Raw genomic sequence first — 19,222 nt, 5'->3', positions numbered from 1 at the left:
TGTGGAGTACCCAATGGAAATTGCCCAATCAAATCCAAATTAACGTGTTGATTTTGAATTATATTGAATTCTTAAATGGAACCCCCAATACCACTGAGAGCTCAGTTTTAGCATACCTTTCAATGTGAATTTTATTTTTCTTAACTCTTAGAGGTCAAGAAATAAGTCAACCTCAACTAATCTTAAACATGACTAGATTGCTGTTTATGGTACTTCTAGGGCATAAATCTTTATAAATCTAAAACAGGAGTTTTTATTTATCTTTAATTATTTTGGTAATTTCCTAACTCATCTTCAATGTATAAAGCCCTATAAAAGAGTAGAAAAATCAAAGTGGTTGTATACACCATAGGTTTTAGAACTTGAAGATCTTTAGATATCATCTAATTCATTCTCATTTTACAAATAAAAAAAAAAAAATCAGGGACTACAGAGCGTCAGTGAGTTGTCCAAAATCACATAGCTAGCTGGAATTACAGAGCTATAATTTTAACTGGCACACTACTGGCTTCAAATTCAACAATCTTTCCAATACTCAACACTATCTCTACTAGTACTATGCTTCATTTACATTGTACCCCATAATTGTAGAATTGTATGGGTTTCTTTTTTTCTTGAGAGCAAAAACTCCCTTCAGGTTTCAGGCTTCATTTCGTATGTTTTTAAATCAACATTTCCTTAATACCATATGTAATTATATTTGCATTCAAGAATATAGGGATATTATCATTCAATCTGTCAGAAGCACTTGCTTCTTTTAATTTCCATAAATGTCATTAAATGCCTCTTTTCACCTTTGGGTGAGTAGTCAATAGAAAAATCAATACAATGACAAATGACCAACAACATGATTTTACATATGAATAATTTAACAAAGAGTATATTCATCCTAAGAAGGAATGATGAAAGAGGAAAAAGAAAAAAATGTACTAAACTTTTGGATACAATTCATAGAATTCCACAACTTTGGAAAATAATATATAGTTTATTGGGGGGAAAAAAAAACATTAGGCAGCCTTAGAGGGCACATATTGTTGGAGTATGCTAAATCCATGACACACAGAAGAACCTTTAAATGAGCAAAAAAAAAAATGCATTAGCAATGAACCTCATTAAATTCTTTTGTATCCTGTTTTTCTGCATAATGTGAGGACATTTTGGTGATTTTCTTCCTTAAAAATAGTGCCTAATTTAACCAAGGAGCCTATCTTACCTGGAACACACAGCATCCTCCAATCAATTTTGGCTATTTATTTTCATAGTTAATTGATATTGTGTGCTTATTGAATTCATAGACCAGCATGAGATGTGCCATAATGCACATGGGGAACAAGGGACTAGCTAGCAAGAAAGTACAAGGGCTCCAGTGATAAAATCAGATTTGCTATACCAATTGGAGAATTATTGTTCCTTTATCCCTAACATTGAGCTACTAGGTCAATAATCATGAGGGTCTCGAGTAGTATTATAATTTGCTAAGGATTATATTTTCCCGTATCTGATGTTCTAACAACTTAACACAGGATGTTTTCCAGTCAAATACCTGCTTAGAGGAAAAAGTGTTTATTTGGGAAGATGTGCCCATGCATATGTTTGGTATATAGCGATTTATATATTGTTTCACACATTTCCATGGTTATTAATCTAGTCTCCCTGGCCAAATACTCACTGAATTCAAATGGCTTGGCCATTTGTTTTTATATGGTCCTTTCTTAACACATAAAGGAGGATGTTGTGCCCCAGATGTAACCTAGACAAAGTTTTTATGTCTGCTATAAACTGATATGAGGACGTATATTGGAAATGCTGACAACAACGTTAAGTAGAGCACGCACACACGGTAATACCATAATAAAACTGCTTCAGTTTCTCTCTTCTATAAATAGCACACATTTGTCAATTTATTTGAGCTTCAGTTTCTCTCTTCTATAAATAGTACACATTTGTCAATTTCTTTGAGCAGTCTGAATTATGCTCATCTCCCTACAGACTATATGCTTTTGTGCCTTACAGGTATTAAACAATAAATAAATAAATAAATCATCCCCAAGACAGAGGTGCTTTCAAGGCTGTTTGGAGACAAAATTGCCTGAACAAATGAAGGAAGTATCAACTTTAAAGACCACAAGACAGTGCCCAATTATACACGTGTTATGTATTAGCAGCATCATAGAATCTTTTTTTTTCTTTTTTTTAAGAAAAGATTTTGTTTAAAGTGCTTCACAATTCTTGGTTGAGATTCTTCCTCTCTTCCCAACCCTAAGCTTTCTTCTGTATGTTGAACTTCTGTCATCTCTTGTGAAATCATTTTAGAAACCACTATTTTGCCTAGTTCATGAGCTAAAGTCCCCAACCTTATCTCCAAACTGACTCACTATGAAAGTTCATCCCCTTGGTCTAACAGGTTTCTCACCATTGCTCACTGCTCAAATTATTAGCCTGTAGGCTTCTTATAAAAGTCAGGGGACATGACAGAATATAATGATAAACTAAATCTGCTTGTCTGGATTGTATCTAACCCAACTATGAGCCATTAACTGTAAATAATGCTTATTGACAAGGCTTTAGGGTCCATCCATTAAAAGTTAAATTCAAAATGGAACAAAATTTTTAGTGGCTTAAAAAGAGATATGCAGAATCCATTCCTTTTTTTTTCATCAGAAACTATTTCTGCTATTTCATCCAAATGAAATGCTATTTCATCCAAAAGTATGGATTTAGCTTCTTTTTCTGAGGATGTCTGTGCTTTAAGATCCTCTCTAGATCATACTTCTTCTCGGTTTTGCCCTGAGAAAAAACCTCATTGACATAAGAATTCTTATCACCATTTAGAGCAGAGCAGATTTTTTCTAGGAAGGTGGATAAAGTTAAGAAATTTTCTTCCTCTCTCTAAGAGCTACTGGGTGAGTTTCTTTCTTCAGAGTTTTCTTTTCTCCTTTATAGAAAAGGGCCAGAGAATGGATTTTTTAACATGAACTTAATTTTTGTTTTTTAATATTTTGATAACTATTTTTTTAAATAAGTGGTTTCCTTTATTGTCCTTTTTTTGCATTTTTTAATTTAAAAACATTATTTTGAAAATATATCTACAGACTTCACTAGACTAATGGGTAAATGACTTAAAAAAAAAAAGTTAAGATTTCCTGAGCTGGAGTGATTACTCACTGCTCATAATTAAACTTTAACTGAGAGGCCGGGATTTTGCCTTGCAGAAGTCAGCGTGGTAGCAACTTGGTCCACCAACCATTCCCAGGCCTATAACTGCAGGGCTGGGATCTGATGGAGTTGGGTAAAAGATGAATGCAGGGCCCATGGCAGTGACAGCAGCTACTCCTGGGACTACCAATCCACAGTCTGGAAATTTAAAAAGCCCCTCTCTGAACTTCCAGGGACCAGGATGGCAGAGTGAACCCCCTCTCACCCTGAAAATACAGTAATTATTGCTCCAGAGCAAAATTCTAAACAGTAAAGGCTTGGGAACCCTGGAGGAAGGGCGTGGCTAAGGCCCTGCCTCAAAATGGATAAAAAACAGACTGCAAAGACAAAGACTCAAGAATCCTATTATTGTGAGATGGAGGAACCAAATTCAGAAGGAGACTGCATTGACTCCACACCCACAGCTGAAGCCTCAACAGGGAATATGAACTGGTCTCAACCACAGAAAGCATACTTAGATGAGCTCAAAAATAATTTTGAAAACCAAATTTGAGAAGTAGAAGATAAAATGAATAATTCTTTTAAAATCAAAACTGCAAAATGAGAAAAACATTACAATGAAGAAAACAGCTCCTTAAAAAGAAAAAATGTGTGTACTAAAAATGAAATCTTAACATGTAGAAAAGGAGCTTCAAAAACTAACCCAGGAAAATAATTCGCTAAAAATTAGAATCAACCAAATTGAAGCTAATGGCTCCATGAGGCACCAAGAATCCGTCAAACAAAACATCAAGAATGAAAAATTAGAAAAAAAAGGCAAAATATCTCAATAGAAAAATAACTGACCTGGAAAACATATTCAGGAGAGATAATCTGAGAATTATTGTTCTACCAGAAAATCATGATGAAAACATGAGCCTGGACAACATCTTCCAAGAGCTCATAAAGGAAAACTGCCCTGAGATCCTAGAACCAGAGGGTAAAACAGAAATCAAGAGAATACACTGGACACCTCCTGAAAGAGATCCCAAATTGAAAAGTCTGTGAAATGCTGTGGCCAAATTCCAGAATTATCAGGTAAAGGAGAAAATACTACAAGCAGCCAGAAAGAAACAATTCAGATATGGCGGAACCATAGTGAGGATTGCACATGAACTGTCAGCTTCTACATTGAAAGATCAGAGGGAGGGCAGCTAGGTGGCACAGTGAATAGAGCACTGGCCCTGGAGTCAGGAGGACCTGAGTTCAAATCCAGCCTCAGACAATTAACACAAACCTAGCCATGTGACCCTGGGAAAGTCACTTAACTTTTAATTGCCCTACTTCCCCCTTCCAAAAAAAAAAAAGATAGGAGGGACTAGAATGTGATTTTTTTGTAATGCAAAAGAGCTCAGGTAACAACCAAAGATCACCTAACCAGTGAAACCAAGCATAATCTTGCAGGCAAGGAGATGGTCATTCAATGATATAACAGACTTCCAGACCTTCCTGACGAAAAAGCCAGAGGTCAATGGAAAATTCAACCTCCAATTGCAAGACTCAAGAGAGACATAGAAAGATAAATAGGGAAAAAATACACACATAGAAACACACACACACACACATAACTTGTTATTTAATACGAGCAAACTGTTTACATCCCTATATGGGAAGCTGATACCTGTTAATATCATGAATTCCATACATATGGCAACATATAAAAGGGATATAGATAAATAGAAGGTGTGGGTACAAATTACACAAAATGATGATAAAAAAAAAAAACCTTATTAAGGGCTGCAAAGGGACTGCAATAGAAGAGGAAAGAATGAAGCAGAAAAGAGTAAATTATGCCACACAAAGAGGCATAAAAACATTATAATAGAGGGAAAGAAGGGAGGGAGATGACCATTATATGAGTTTTTCCCTCATTGGTTCTGGTGCAAGGAGGGAATAACATAATCAGTTAAGTACAGGACTCTATCAAGACATAAAACTTATCACAATAGAGGGAAAGAGGGGAGGGAGAGGAGCATTGCATAAGATCTATTCTTGTCAATCTTGGTTGGAGGAAGAAATAGCATACAACATTAAGTATAAAAATCTATCATATCCTACAGGCAGTAGGAGGGGGAAGGACTACAAAAGGGTGGGGGTGGTAAGAAGGAAGGGAAGAAGTAGTAAGGGGGAAGGGTAGGGAAAGGGGCTGATAAGGAGGCAATACTAAGGGAGGTGGGCAGTCAAAAGGAAAACTTAAGGAGGGGAAGGAAGAAGGGAAAAACAAAAGCATAAACAGGGGAGGGAATAGGATGTAGGGAAAGATACAAATAGTAATCATAAATGTGAATGGGATGAACTCTCCCATAAAACGGAGGTGAATAGCAGAATGGATTAAAAACCATAATCCCACAATATGCTGTAGACACAAGAAACACATCTGAAACAGAGGGATACACACAGGGTAAAGGTAAAAGGCTGGAGTAAAATATATCATGCCTCAGCTAAAGTAAAAAAAGCAGGTGTAGAAATCCTTATCTCAGACAAAGCAAAAGCAAAAAGAGACCTAATTAAAAGAGATAAGGAAGGAAACTATATCCTGCTAAAAGGAACCATCGAAAATGAAGCAATATCATTACTAAATATTTATGCACCAAACAGTACAGTATACAAATTCCTAAAGGAGAAGTTAAGGATGTTAGAGGAAGAAATAGATAGCAAAACTATACTAGTGGGGGATTTCAATCACTTCCTCTCTGAGCTTGATAAATCTGACCTCAAAATAAACAAGAAAGAAGTTAAAAAGGTAAATAGAATCTTAGAGAAGATAGATAAGGTAGACCTCTGGAGAAAATTGAATGGGGATAAAAAGGAATATACCTTCTTCTCGGCTGTAGGTGGCACATATAAAAAATTGACCATCTACTACAGCATAAAAACCTCACAATTCAGTGCAGAAAGACAGAAATATTAAATGCATCCTTCTCAGATCATGATGCAATAAAAATTATATGTAATAAAGGGCCATGGAAGGATACACCAAAAGCTAATTGAAAACTAAATAACTTAATCCTAAAGAATGAGTGAGTAAAACAAGTAATTATAGAAACAATAAGTAACTTCATTCAAGAGAATGACAATAATGAGACAACATACCAAAACTTGTGGGATACAGCAAAAGCAGTTCTTAGGGGAAGTTTTACATCTCTAAATGCATACATAAATAAAATAGAGAAAATGGAGGTCAATAAATTGGGCATGCAACTGAAAAAGCTAGAAAAAAACGAGTTGAAAATCCCCAATTAAATACAAAATTAGAAATGATTTTCCAAAGGAAAAATTAATAAAATTGAACTAAGAAAGTCATTGAAATAGTAAATAAAACTAAGAGCTGGTATTATGAAAAAAACAATAAAATTTATAGACCTTTAGTCAATATGATAAAAAGAAGAAGAAAACCAAATTACAAGTATCAAAAATGAAAAGGGTGAATCTACCTCCAATGAAAAAATAAATTAAAACAATAATTAGGAATTATTTTGCCTAATTGTATGCACATAAATTTGACAATCTTAATGAAATGGATTAATCTTTACAAAAATGTAAGTTACCCAGACTAACTGAAGAGGAAGTAAACTACTTAAATAACCCCATCTCAGAAAAAGAAATTGAACATCAATGAACTCCCTAGGAAAAAATCTCCAGGGCCAGATGGCTTTACTATTGAATTCCACCAAACATTTAAAGAACAATTGACTCCAATACTTTACAAACTATTTGGGATAGTTGGAGAAGAAGGAGTCCTACCAAATTCTTTTTATGACACAAATATGGTACTGATACCTAAATCAGGAAGAGACAAAACAGAGAAAGAAAATTACAGACTGAAGAGAGCACTGGCCCTGGAGTCAGGAGGACCTGAGTTCAAATCCAACCTCATACATGTGACACACTTACTAGCCATGTAACTTTGAGCATGTCACTTAAACCCAATTGCCCTCCAAATAAAAAGGAAAAAAAGAGAAAATTATAGGCCAATTTCCCTTATGAATATAGATGCAAAAATTCTAAATAAAATATTAGCAAAAACACTACAGCATCTCATCATAAGAATAATACACTTTGATCAGATAGGATTTATTCCAGGAATGCAAGGGCTGTTTAATATCAGGAAAACTATCAGTATAATTGATCACATCAACAACAAAACTAGAAGAAACCATATGATTATCTCAATAGACACAGAGAAGGCTTTTCATAAAATACAACACCCATTCCTATAAAAAACGCTAGAAAGTATAGGAATAAATGGAGTCTTCCTTAAAATAATAAATAGCATCTATCTAAAACCATCAGCAAGTAATATTTGTAATTGGGATAAGCTAGAAGCATTTCCAATAAGATCAGGAGTGAAACAAGGGTGTCCACTATCTCCCCTCTTGTTTAATTTGGTACTAGAAATGTTAGCAGTAGCAATAAGAGAAGAAAAAGAAATTGAAGGAATCCAATTAGGCAAAGAAGAGACTAAGCTATCACTCTTTGCAGATGACATGATGATATACTTAGAGAATCCTAGAGAATCAAGTAAAAAAACTATTTGAGATAATAAACAAATTAGGCAAATTTTCAGGATATAAAATAAATCCACAAAAGTACTCAGCATTCCTATAAATTTCTAACAAAATTCAACAGCAATGGATAGAAAGAGAAATCCCATTTGAAGTTTCTGTAGACATTATAAAATATTTGGGAATCTACCTGCCAAAATAAACCCTGGGGGCAGCCAGGTGGCTCAGTGAGTAAGAGCACCGGCTCCAGTGTCGAGAAGACCTGGGGATCAAATCTGGGCTTAGATACTTAGCACCACACCCAGAAATAACTGGCTGTGTAGCCTTGAGCAAGTTACTTAACCCCTATTGCTTTAAAATAAATGAATAAAAATAAACCCAAGATTATATGAACACAATTACAAAACATTTTTCATACAAATAAAATCAGATCTAACTAATTGGTAAAACATCAATTGCTCATGGCTGGGTCGAGCTAATAAAATAAAAATGACAATTTTACATAAATTAAACTACATATTTAGTGCCATACCAATCAATCTACCAAAAAAATTACTTTGTAGAGTAGAAAAAATAGTAGCAAAACTCATTTGGAAGAACAAAAGGTCCAGAATGTCAAGGCAATCAATGAAAGGAAATGCTAGGTAAGGTGGCCTAGCCATACCAGATTTTAGTCTGTATTATAAAACAGCAGTCATCAAAACTACTTGGTACTGGCTGAAGAATAGAGTAGTGGATCAATGAAATAGATTGTGTACACAAGACTCAGCAGTCAATGACTATAGTAATCTACTGTTTGATAAACCCAAAGATCCCAGTTTTGGGGATAGGAACGCACTATTTGACAAAAACTGCTGGGAAAACTGGAACATAGTATGCAGAAATTGGGCATAGACCAATATCTAACACCGTACACAAAAATAAAGTCAAAATGGGTGCATGATCTAGGTATAAAAGCTGATACAGTAAGCAATCTGGGAGAGCAAGAGATAGTTTACCTGTCAGATCTATGGAGAGGGGAAGACTTCATGATGAAACAAGAGTTAGAGAGCATTATAAAATGCAAAATGGATAATTTTGATTACATTAAATTGAAAAGCTTCTGAACAAATAAAGCCAATATTACCAAGATTAAGATGAAAGTGGAAAATTGGGAAAGAATTTTTGCAACCAGTGTCTCTGATGAAGGCCTCATTTCTAAAATATACAAAGAATTGAGTCGAATCTATAAGAATACAAGCCACTCCCCAATTGATAAATGGTTGGAGGATGTGAACAGGCAGTTCTCAGAATATGAAATTAAAGACATATGTAAGCATATGAAAAAATGTTCTAAATAGCTATTGATTAGAGAAATGCAAATCAAAACAACTCTGAGGTACCACATCTTACTGGCCAGATTAGCTAAGATGATAAAACAGGAAAATGATAAATGCTGGAGAAGATGGAGAAAAATTGGAACACTAATGCATTGTTGGTGAAGTTGTGAACTGATCCAGCCATTCTGGAGAGCAATCTGGAATTATGGCCAAAGGGTTATAAATAAGTACATACCCTTTGTCCCAGAAATACCACTTCTAGGGTTATATCCCAAAGAAATCAGAAAAGTGGGAGGACCCGTTTATACAAAAATATTTACAGCAGCTCTTTTTGTGGTGGCAAAGAATTGGATATCAAGGGGATGCCCATCCATTGGGAATGGCTGAACAAGTTGTGATATATGAATGTAATGGTATACTACTGTGCTATAAAAAATGAGGAGCAGACAGACTTCATAATAACCTGGTGAGGCTTATATAAACTGATGCTGAGCAAGAAAAGCAGAACCAGGAGAAATCTGTACACAATCACAGACACAATGTATGTGTGACAACTAACCTCAATAGACTGGGCTCCTCTCAGCAATGCAAGGTTATAAGACAACTCCAAAAGACTCATGATCTAAAGAGATATCCACATCCAAAGAAAGAGATGTGGAGTATGAATGCAGATTGAAACAAACTACTTGCTGTGTTTCTTTTTCTTGTTTTGTTTTGTTTCCTCTTTCCCACTGATCATTCCATCAGTTATAATCCTTCCTTAAAATTTGACTAATGATTAATGCGAAGATATTTGTAGATCCTATATTCAAGTGCATGCCGCCATGATTAATGGGGGGGAGGAGGGGAGGAGAAAAAGGGGGAGAAAATTTGTAACTCAAGGGACTGTGGAACTGAATGTTGTAAACTAAAAGTAAATAAACAAATCCATTTAATTAATTAAAACAAAACTTTAACTGACTATTATTTGTGTAAGCCCACCTGAAAGCAGTACTCACTTGTGAGGATCTGAACCTTCTCCTTTTTTTTGTGTGGCCCCCATATTTAGAATTAGCTCAAGTAGAAACAACATAGTTTTTGCCTAAAACACTGTTATACTCAAGGAAATAGACAGGCTGAGGTTTTTCCAAACACTCCCCAATTTGCTTTCAAACAAGTTTTACTTATCTGAAAGGAAATGATGTTAAAGACATCTTCAAGGACAGATGTCAGATCAAATCTGTATGATTCTAAAGTACCCAAGAGGATATAGTGTCAGGGCTTGGAGGTAGCTTAGTAAAAACATTGTTTACTCCATTTCCCTCATTTTACAGAGGAGGAAACTGAGGTTTTGGAAGTGAAGAGACTTTCACATGATGTATTCTTAATTTAAGCGTATGATAATGATAGCATATGATAATCTCCTTGCTCTCAGTTACAATCCCTCCCTCTCTCTGTTTCCTTCTCTCATTTCTCTCTTTTAATCTCTTTTTCTATAGCAAAATATACTGGTTAAACTTTAGAAATGAACCTACCAACATCTAGCTAGGCCATGTAAACATTTATTATTTGTTTTAGTAGGTTCATTTTATTTATTTTAAATTTATTTTATTTAAATTTATTTTAATACTTTTATCAAGTTATTATTACCTGATTTGCTTTTGTTGTAATAATTAAATTTACACATATATTAAAAATAATTTACTTTCAGCTTCTCCAATGTTGTCCTTATATTAAACTCTAGTAATCCTGCATTCTTAACCTTATTTATTTCCTACATAGTCACCCCCTCTCTTAAACCCTAATCCTGTTTCATGCAACAGAATTTGAATTTGAAATTTTACTTAAGGGTCACTTGTATCTTAAAATAAATTTCCCATAACAGTAAATGATATTCCATTTTTTATAGGGTCTGGAATATGATTCTTCTCTAAGTATACTCATGAACACTACATACATATCTATGCAAACTCTTACAGAAAAGGAAAGTAACAGTTATTCAGATGTTTATCAGCTGTAAATAGTAATTCTTATAAATGGTTATCATTGTATATCATCTGATTACTATTAAAAAAAACAGGAGTTCGTGTTGTGTTTTATATTGGAAGGTAATAAATCTCATACCTATTATCTATGACAGGCATCATTACAATAACTGACAGCTCTAAATACAGCAGATTATATATCATTATTCAGACAGCCTTTTAGGGCATACTGTCCCTATCTCTGGAGCTTCGTTCTTTCTGCTTACAGTATCACATACCTAATTATGAAACCAAAATCTTTCTGAACTCTATTTCTTTGAAAAATCTGAGATTGTACAATGTATCTCCTCATGCAAAAAAAAATTAAATGGAGGAGGAAGAAAAAAGAAAATAAGGGAGGGAGGCTATGCTGTGAAATTTCTGGTTTCCTTCAAATCTCATCTATAATCTCACCTTTTACAGGAAGCGTTTCTTAACCTTTCTTATAAAGGGACTGCCCTTTATTGATTATTTCCTGTTAAATGTAGCTTCCTTGAACATACTTGCATGCATATTGTCTTCTACATTAAATCCTGCCCTCCTTGAAGGCAGGAACCTCCTTGCCTTTCTTTGAATCTCTACTGCCTAACTCAGTGTCTGCTACATAATAGATGCTTAATGTGTTTATTAACTTAGAACTGAAAAAAAAAAATGAAAAGCTTTAATCCTTTAACAATTTAGCATTCCAGGTATGCCAAACTAGCAAATGTAGTTGTGTAACAACCTGGTCTTTACTCGGTAGCCATAAATCTTCATAATTGAGAACATTTACAAGAGCCTTTCCATGTAGAAGTTATTCTGAGTATTAGTTGATTATTGCAAACATCAGTCAAAATTTTGCTTATCAACATCAAAAGCTCTAGCTTGTCGACAAGAAGACAACAATGTTCCCTGCTCAGTACTTTATTGAAGACAGTCAATATCCTCATTAAGTAAATGCTTTCTAAAGGTCTGTGTGTATCAGTTTCAATTCTTAAAATGTAACTGGGACTTCAAATATTTTTATTAGAAAATACCAAGAAACTGGGAAGGGATACATTTATTTCACTTGGAAATTAGAAGAAATGACTGAGGGGGAGTGGGGGCAGGGCAGGGATTTGTAAAATTTTGTGTCTAATTCCCTCTGCACAAATTCAACTCTGGATCAGCAGTTGGTAAAAGTCATTGTCAGCAGATTCCCAGAGCTCCACATGGAATGACTAACCATAAGTCAATTTCTTATTATGAAGCTGTTATCAAAGAACAACACCTAGTAAACTTTTCTATTGATTCTGAAAGCTTCACCAAAAAAGTTAAAGACTAAAAAGGAAAAGCAGATTGGATACTGTTTCCTGATTGGTCAACTATTCCTAGTCTACCACATACAACATTGCTGAAACAACCTAAATTAACTCATATTCATTCACCCCTGTATGGGGTCATAATTGGTAGGTGTTCTACTGAATTGAGGTAAATCAAATTGCAAAAATGCAGAAATATGAATAATAGTGATTAAAGATGTATTTCTTAATAGATTAAGTATTGTGTGAAGAGGATAGAAAAGAAACCAGAGTTAAGAAGGCCTGAGAAATGACCTGCCAAATAATAATAATAATAATAATAATTAATAATAATAATATTTTCCCTATTTAAAATCCCAATAATTATGATGCCCACTGACTTGATGATGCTAAAAAAAGAATTATCCACTTTTTCTAAAAATTGACTCCAACTCTGTGTATGCCTAGGAGATTCCATAATTTTTGCTTTAAATGACTTCAATTCAAGACAGTTGGGGAAAGGGTTATAAAAACCAAACCATAGGGGCAGCTAGGTGGTGCAGTGAGTAAGAGCGCCAGCCCCAGGGTTGGGAGGACAGGATCAGTTCTACCCTCAGATACTTAACACACACACACACACACACACACACACACACACACACACACACACACACACACAAAACTGGCTGTATAACCTTGGGCAAGTTACTTAACCCCAATTGCTTAAAAAAAAAAAAGAAAAAAAACTAACCATAATCAGCTGCATTTTTATCCTTGTTCTTTTGGGCAATTCATGGCATCATGCAGCCCTCTTTGCATTATATTCTACTCTGTGCCATTTTGCATTCATATGAAATTTGAGTGACAGGCTGAATTAGGTTATAGAGAGTTGACTTTTTGAGTCAGAAATACCAGCATCCCATGCTGGCTGTGTCATACTGATAAAGTCATTTGATTCCTCTGTGTCTTAGGAAACTCTGAGATTCTAAGTTGGGTAAGTGAAATTTCCCTCCGGGAGCTTCCCACACCAGTGAAATCAGAAAAAGATATACAATATCTCAGTAAACATACTATCTTTGTCCTCTAGAAGGAACCAATGTGGTACAGTGGAAAGCATACTGAACCTGGAGTCATGTATCCTAATTTCAAATTCCAACTCTTTCCCTTCCTACCAATGTGACATCAGGTAAATCATTTCACTTCTGCGGACCTCAGTTTCCTGATCTGAAAAACTAGTAAGTTAGACTAGATGACCTCCTTGATAGCTATAGATAATAATTCTTGTGTGGGTAAGTATCCTCAAGGTCCAAAAACTCTTTTAGCTATAGATTATAATCCTATGAACCTCGATACTGCCAGGAAAGGATTCCGGTCTGAAGTGGCATCAGAGCCACTCTCTGTATCATGTTTCCATCCTTCCATTTGGGTCTAAATCCATATAGTAAACTGGTATCCCTAAATGTCGGATGTTTATGTGACAATTTTGCTGATTGTTTTCTGTAAAAAATCAATCCAGTCTTAACCATTCAGGGAGCTGATTTTGCAAATTTCCATTTAGAGACCCTCCCTTTGTGTCTTCCTCTGTCCAACTATGTATATGTGTGTTTACACCTTCATTATTCCCTTTTCCTATTTACCTTACAGAATTGTTTTGAAGAAACAGTCTTGTAAACCTTGAAACATCATTTAAAAATGAATTATTATGATAGTTGCATGGCCATAAATCTTAAAAAGTGGAAATAGGCAGGGAAAATGCAAGAATGAAAAAATCAGTCAAGCTTATTTGGTAACTTGTTCCGGTTAAAGGATTAGAAATTGAAGAAATTTAAAAAAAAAATAAATAAATAAATAGATAGATGTTTGTTTTATTTTAATTTAAAAATAATTTAAAGGGTTCATTGAAATAAGATTTCAGGATTCTCTGGGGTTTTCATTGTAAATAGTATCAAAAGAGATAATTCTGTATAGCACTTATATAAAGCATTAAGTTTTTAAGGTAATCTATTAAAGTGATATGTGTGTTATATATACATATATCAATAACCTATTTATGTATGAGTGTTTTGGGGGGCATGCAGGACAATTCCACACCTGTGATCCTATTGGGAATTCTTACTGTGAAAACTCCATCTACCTATGCAGATCTGCAACTCCTCTCTAACTTACTGTAGTGTTATCTGGGATAGTAAGATATTAAAGTACTTGAGGCAGCTATGTGGCTTAGTGAATAGAGCACCGGCCCTGGAGTCAAGAGGACTTGAGTTCAAATCCAGCCTCAGACACAACACACACACACACACACACACACACACACACACACACACACACACAAAACTAGCCATGTGACCTTGGGCAAGTCACTTAACCCCAATTGCCCTCCAAAAAGCAAAAAAAAATAAAAAAGGAAATTAAAGTACTTGTCTATGATAACAATGCTAATATGTGTAAGAATGAGGGTTTCAACTCAGAACTTGCCTTATTTCAAGCCAAGTCCTCTATACAAAAACCTGTGGTATCAAACTCAAATAGAGACAGTAGTCACTTTACCATATGTAAGGTTTCCTAGAGTAGAATAATGACAGTTTTAAAATGTGGTATTATCAATGTCTTATTGTATTTTTTATTTATTTCATTAAATATTTCCAAATTACACTTTCATCTGGTCCAGGAAGCACTAGGAAATGCCATGGGTCTGAATGATGCCAACACCTTCTATTTGATACCTTGTCCCCAGACCCCGCTGCTGGTGTCCTGTGACATTGGTCAATGAGTTTGCCATAACGTAGGTCACTACAAAGAGAAAACCATCCTTTCTGAAACAAACAGTGGTTACCTAGTGAAGCAAAGGGGAGACGATTGAATTAAAGTTGCCTCTCACTTGCCAATTTTTTTTTGGTAGGGAGGAGGCAGTTCTTTCCACTGCAATTAGGTCAATTAGTTAATCATAATTCAGTAACAAAGTATGAACATAACTCTTTTGATCATAATTTTTTCATTTATTTTCAAAGTTCATGTTCAGCTACCCAGGGAAGACAAACTTTCCATTCATTTCCATAATATTTTTATCAAATAGTAGATGCTGTTTCAGCATTTAGTTAGTCAGTGTCTTACATTTCAACTATAAATCATAAAGTAAGAAGTTTTTATATCCAGGTATTATCAAACTTCAAGGCCCTTCATGTTTCTGGTGTTGTTTTTTGTTTTTTTTTTTTCTATCCCTACTCCACTAACCCCTCCAGGTAATCCATCAGCTAAGGCTTTCAGAGAATGAGAGCTTGGCCCTTCAGGAACTCCTAGACTGGAGGCGGAAACTTTGCGAGGAAAGAGATTGGCAACAAAATCAGCACCATCCAGAACCTCGTGTCAGTGGACCTCCTCCACTCCCTTGTAAGAAGCCAGCTCTATTGAAGAAAGCAGAGGAGACCTCCTGCAATAGATTACCTTCAGAGTTATGGGACACTACGATTTGATGTGGACTGGTTTGCAGACTCTAAATATCAAAACCACCTAGTGATTGGAAACTGTAGTAACAAGCTACATCTTGCTGCCCACCCTACCCCCGCCCCAAAATGTTCTAGATTCTCTCTCCAGGCATTTACCATGAAAAAGCACAGGAAACTGGAGTTCAGTACACTAGATTCAGTATGTATGTGTGTATGTTTGGTCTTTCTTTCTTTTTTATTTTTTGTGTGGGTGTGGTGATTAGCACTGATCTTTCTAATTGTATGCTTTGGAGGCCCCAGGAACTATAAAACACTCTCTTTAGAAACCAGTGTTCTGCAAACAAGAGTGGAAAGTGGAGAAAGACATAAGTCAGCCCTTGGAGAGGAAAGCAGAGTGGTAGAATTTCGGTGGTTGTCACATGACAGGTGGGATTGGTGCGCACACTGTACAGTTGTTTTATAAAGTTCAATACTCTGTTTATTGTATCTTGAATGGTTTTAATATTATGCATATATATAGTACATATATTATATTTCTTTGTAGATGTCTGTGTTTTATTGGAATTCCGAACCTGAACATTATTATTTACATGTTTATTACTGGATTTTATAAATTTATGCAATTGGTGGTGCTGTTCTTTCTTTAAAATACAGGTAAAAACACCAAATCCATTTGGATTCTTTTTGCTCCATCTAGTTTTTGCCTGAAGTATCTAAGAATCTCAACACTATGTTGTTGTTTTAGCTTCATTGTTATCAACCTTCAATTTGGTGACACTTGCAAAATTGGCTTTTGTGGATAGTGCCCAATGCTTTCTATTCCATTCATTAGTTACGAGATATTGTTTCTTTTCTATTCGCTGTGCTTTGGAATAAGTGGATTGTGAATTTCTTTAATTAAACTTCATCTCAAGTTGACAGCATAGGTTACAGGAAATAATGAGGTGCTCAGTAAACGTGTATAGCTTCATTTTCACAGCTGGTTATGTAAAAGGTCAGATGTCAGTACAAAGGTGCACCACTAACAGGTGCAGAAAGGACTGCTGAGATTTTTCTCTTTTGAGCAATAAGGCTTCCTGAAAGTATAGGCATCATAAGATGAATATGTCCTTAAAGAGGTATGCTGCATGATTCACTTACTGTATATCACCAGAGCTCATGTATTACCATGGCCTTGACTTAATGAAGTTTTCTGGTTGGCTGTTGTGAAATTTTGAGCAGTGGCATTAAGAGAACTCAATCATTTGCTTCTTGGAACTTCCCAGCCATACCAGCCTTTGAAATATTACTGTGCCAATAAAAGGGTACAAACAAGCATTTTCCTTTTACTGTCTGTTGTTGTGGATTCCAAATCAAACACTTTGAGGTTTCAGCATATCTCAATCCAGCAGTCTTTCTCCCTTTTCTGTAGTGCCTCCCAGGCATGGCAGATTTAACTGCTTTAAACCATCAATTGACCTTTGAATAGAGACTGCTTTGGGAACTCTTTCTGAAGACCATGGTGGCTTAGTTCTAAGGTGGGTATCTCCTTGACTCCAGTGTGAGAAGCTTCCAAACTATTTTCCCCATTTTCACATTGATTCCTGGACTCACTACTCACAAATAATAAAGCAATGGAAGGAACCATTAGAAAGTTATTCATATCAACAATAGTATTGGAACACTTTTACTTTTCCCAAAATTATTATTTAACAATTATTAATTATTAAGCTCATGCTTAAAATTTCTACTCCCCGCACAAAGTATTTTAAAATACATGCATGTATGAGCACATTTCTTTATGGGAGATAAATTTCAAATTAAAAAGACAAGAAGGTTTGAGTTTTATTATGGATCTACCATGAGAAGAAAAAAAGTGTAGTGATAATAGCAAACCCAGTCTGAATGACTGTTTTACTAGTGCTCTTAATGATGATTATGCCTAAACAACTCGAAAAAGTAATAGCCAAAATACCAAAACAATATAGTACAGCCATTTACTGAATTAGTGCTATCCTCACATTAGAAAGATAACCTTTGGGGGCAAAAAGAAAAAGACATTTCTAACTATAACTGTAAACTATTCCTTTCCTAGAGATTCCTATAAAGCTTAGTTTTTTGTATTGATTGCAAAAGGCCTTTCACCTGGGTCTCCCTAATCTCAGTAAAATGAGCCCGAAGTCCAGAAGGGCTGTGAGCCCAAGGTCACCTAGAGTAAAGAACAGAGCTGGGATCTGAACCAAGATTCTCTGATTACAAAATCAGAACTAGATTTTCTGTAGCATGCCACCTCCCTAAATAAAATGCTGCTATGAAAGAACAAGGTGCCAGTGTTTACAAGTGCCTTGCTAGCTATACCATGAAAGATTCAACTATAAATGCTTTCCTTTTTTAGCAAATGCTCAACGTTTTTTTGATCTTAGTGAAATTGGGAACTTAGAAATTAAACCACTTGGGAATTTGAATCTGTCAAATAACAAACCATTAAGTGTCTCTGCTATGCTAGGCTCACAGAGAAACAAAGACAAAAGTGAAGAAGCACCTGCCCTCAAGAAACTCACAGTCTTTCCAGAAGAGACAATGTTCACACATATAAATATATACAAATATATGAAAGATAAATTCAAGGTAATTTTGGTGGAGAAGCACCAGCAGCTGGGAAGAGAAGTAAAATGTGGAACATGGCTTTTGAATTGAGCCTTAACAGAAACTAAAGAATTCTAAGAGGCAGAAGTAGACAAAATTCAGTCCAGGGATGGCGAGCCTGTGTAAAGGTAGAAGGGAACCTGAGGATGGAATACCATATATGAAAAATACTCAGAAAATGTTTTGCTTTAACAAATAATAAGGCTTAGTAAAACAGTGTGACCTCAGCAGAGAATTAAAACTCCTTCTAATCAAACTCTGCAGAAATACACCAGAGCTATTTGTTGGAACTAGGCCTTTTAGTCCACTGGAATCACTGGTGGTCTATTATTGATACAATAGGCCAACTGAAAAAAAGTCTAGAAATCCAAATCATTGCAGTTATATGGCCCTGGTAAATGGTGCCAGAGTCCAGTGGCTGAACTAAAAGTTAATCACAACAACAGTTCTCAGGATATTGCCCCTGTTCATAGATACAACCTTGCATTCCATGGTAAGAAACCAAGGGGAAAAAAGAAGGTAGACATTTATCTTCCCACTGAAGAGGATCAAGATAATCAGGCTAGTAAGACCCAGGAATAGAATTCCTCAAACACAATATTTTAAAGATTATTAATGTTTGCAAAAACATTTTTAAAGAGTTTTCAAACTGCTTCTCAGAGTCCAAAATGTGAAGTATGATGGAATTTTTCACATAAAGTGTATTCAGTGGTCCTCTGCCCTTTGACCTTGTACTTAATAATATAATTGCTATGAATTATTAGTCAGTGATTTGAACTCTCCCTCATTCTATTGCCTTTTTTTTTTTTTTTTTGCCTTTTGGGAGGAAGGAAGGCAGGGCAATCAGGGTTAAGTGACTTGCCCAAGGTCACA

General features: G+C 35.3%; 1 protein-coding gene across 1 annotated transcript in view; it reads left to right on the top strand.

Annotated features, from left to right (window-relative positions):
* MYO16 (myosin XVI) overlaps positions 1 to 17,041 on the top strand; it is an 871,975-nt gene extending 854,934 nt beyond the window's left edge. Inside the window, exon 37 of the mRNA XM_069094125.1 lies at positions 15,521 to 17,041. Within this exon, the coding sequence (XP_068950226.1) occupies positions 15,521 to 15,751 (231 nt within the window). The 3' untranslated portion in view covers positions 15,752 to 17,041. The remainder of the gene's footprint in view (positions 1 to 15,520) is intronic.
* Positions 17,042 to 19,222: the final 2,181 nt, after the last annotated feature.

The sequence above is a fragment of the Petaurus breviceps genome, unplaced genomic scaffold, assembly GCF_028583685.1.
Source record: "Petaurus breviceps papuanus isolate PSGF00001 unplaced genomic scaffold, PetGlider_PUasm1.0 214, whole genome shotgun sequence".
Classification (NCBI taxonomy): Eukaryota; Metazoa; Chordata; class Mammalia; order Diprotodontia; family Petauridae; genus Petaurus; species Petaurus breviceps.
Note: the sequence above shows the minus strand (reverse complement) of the source record. Positions and strands in the feature narration are given on the sequence as shown.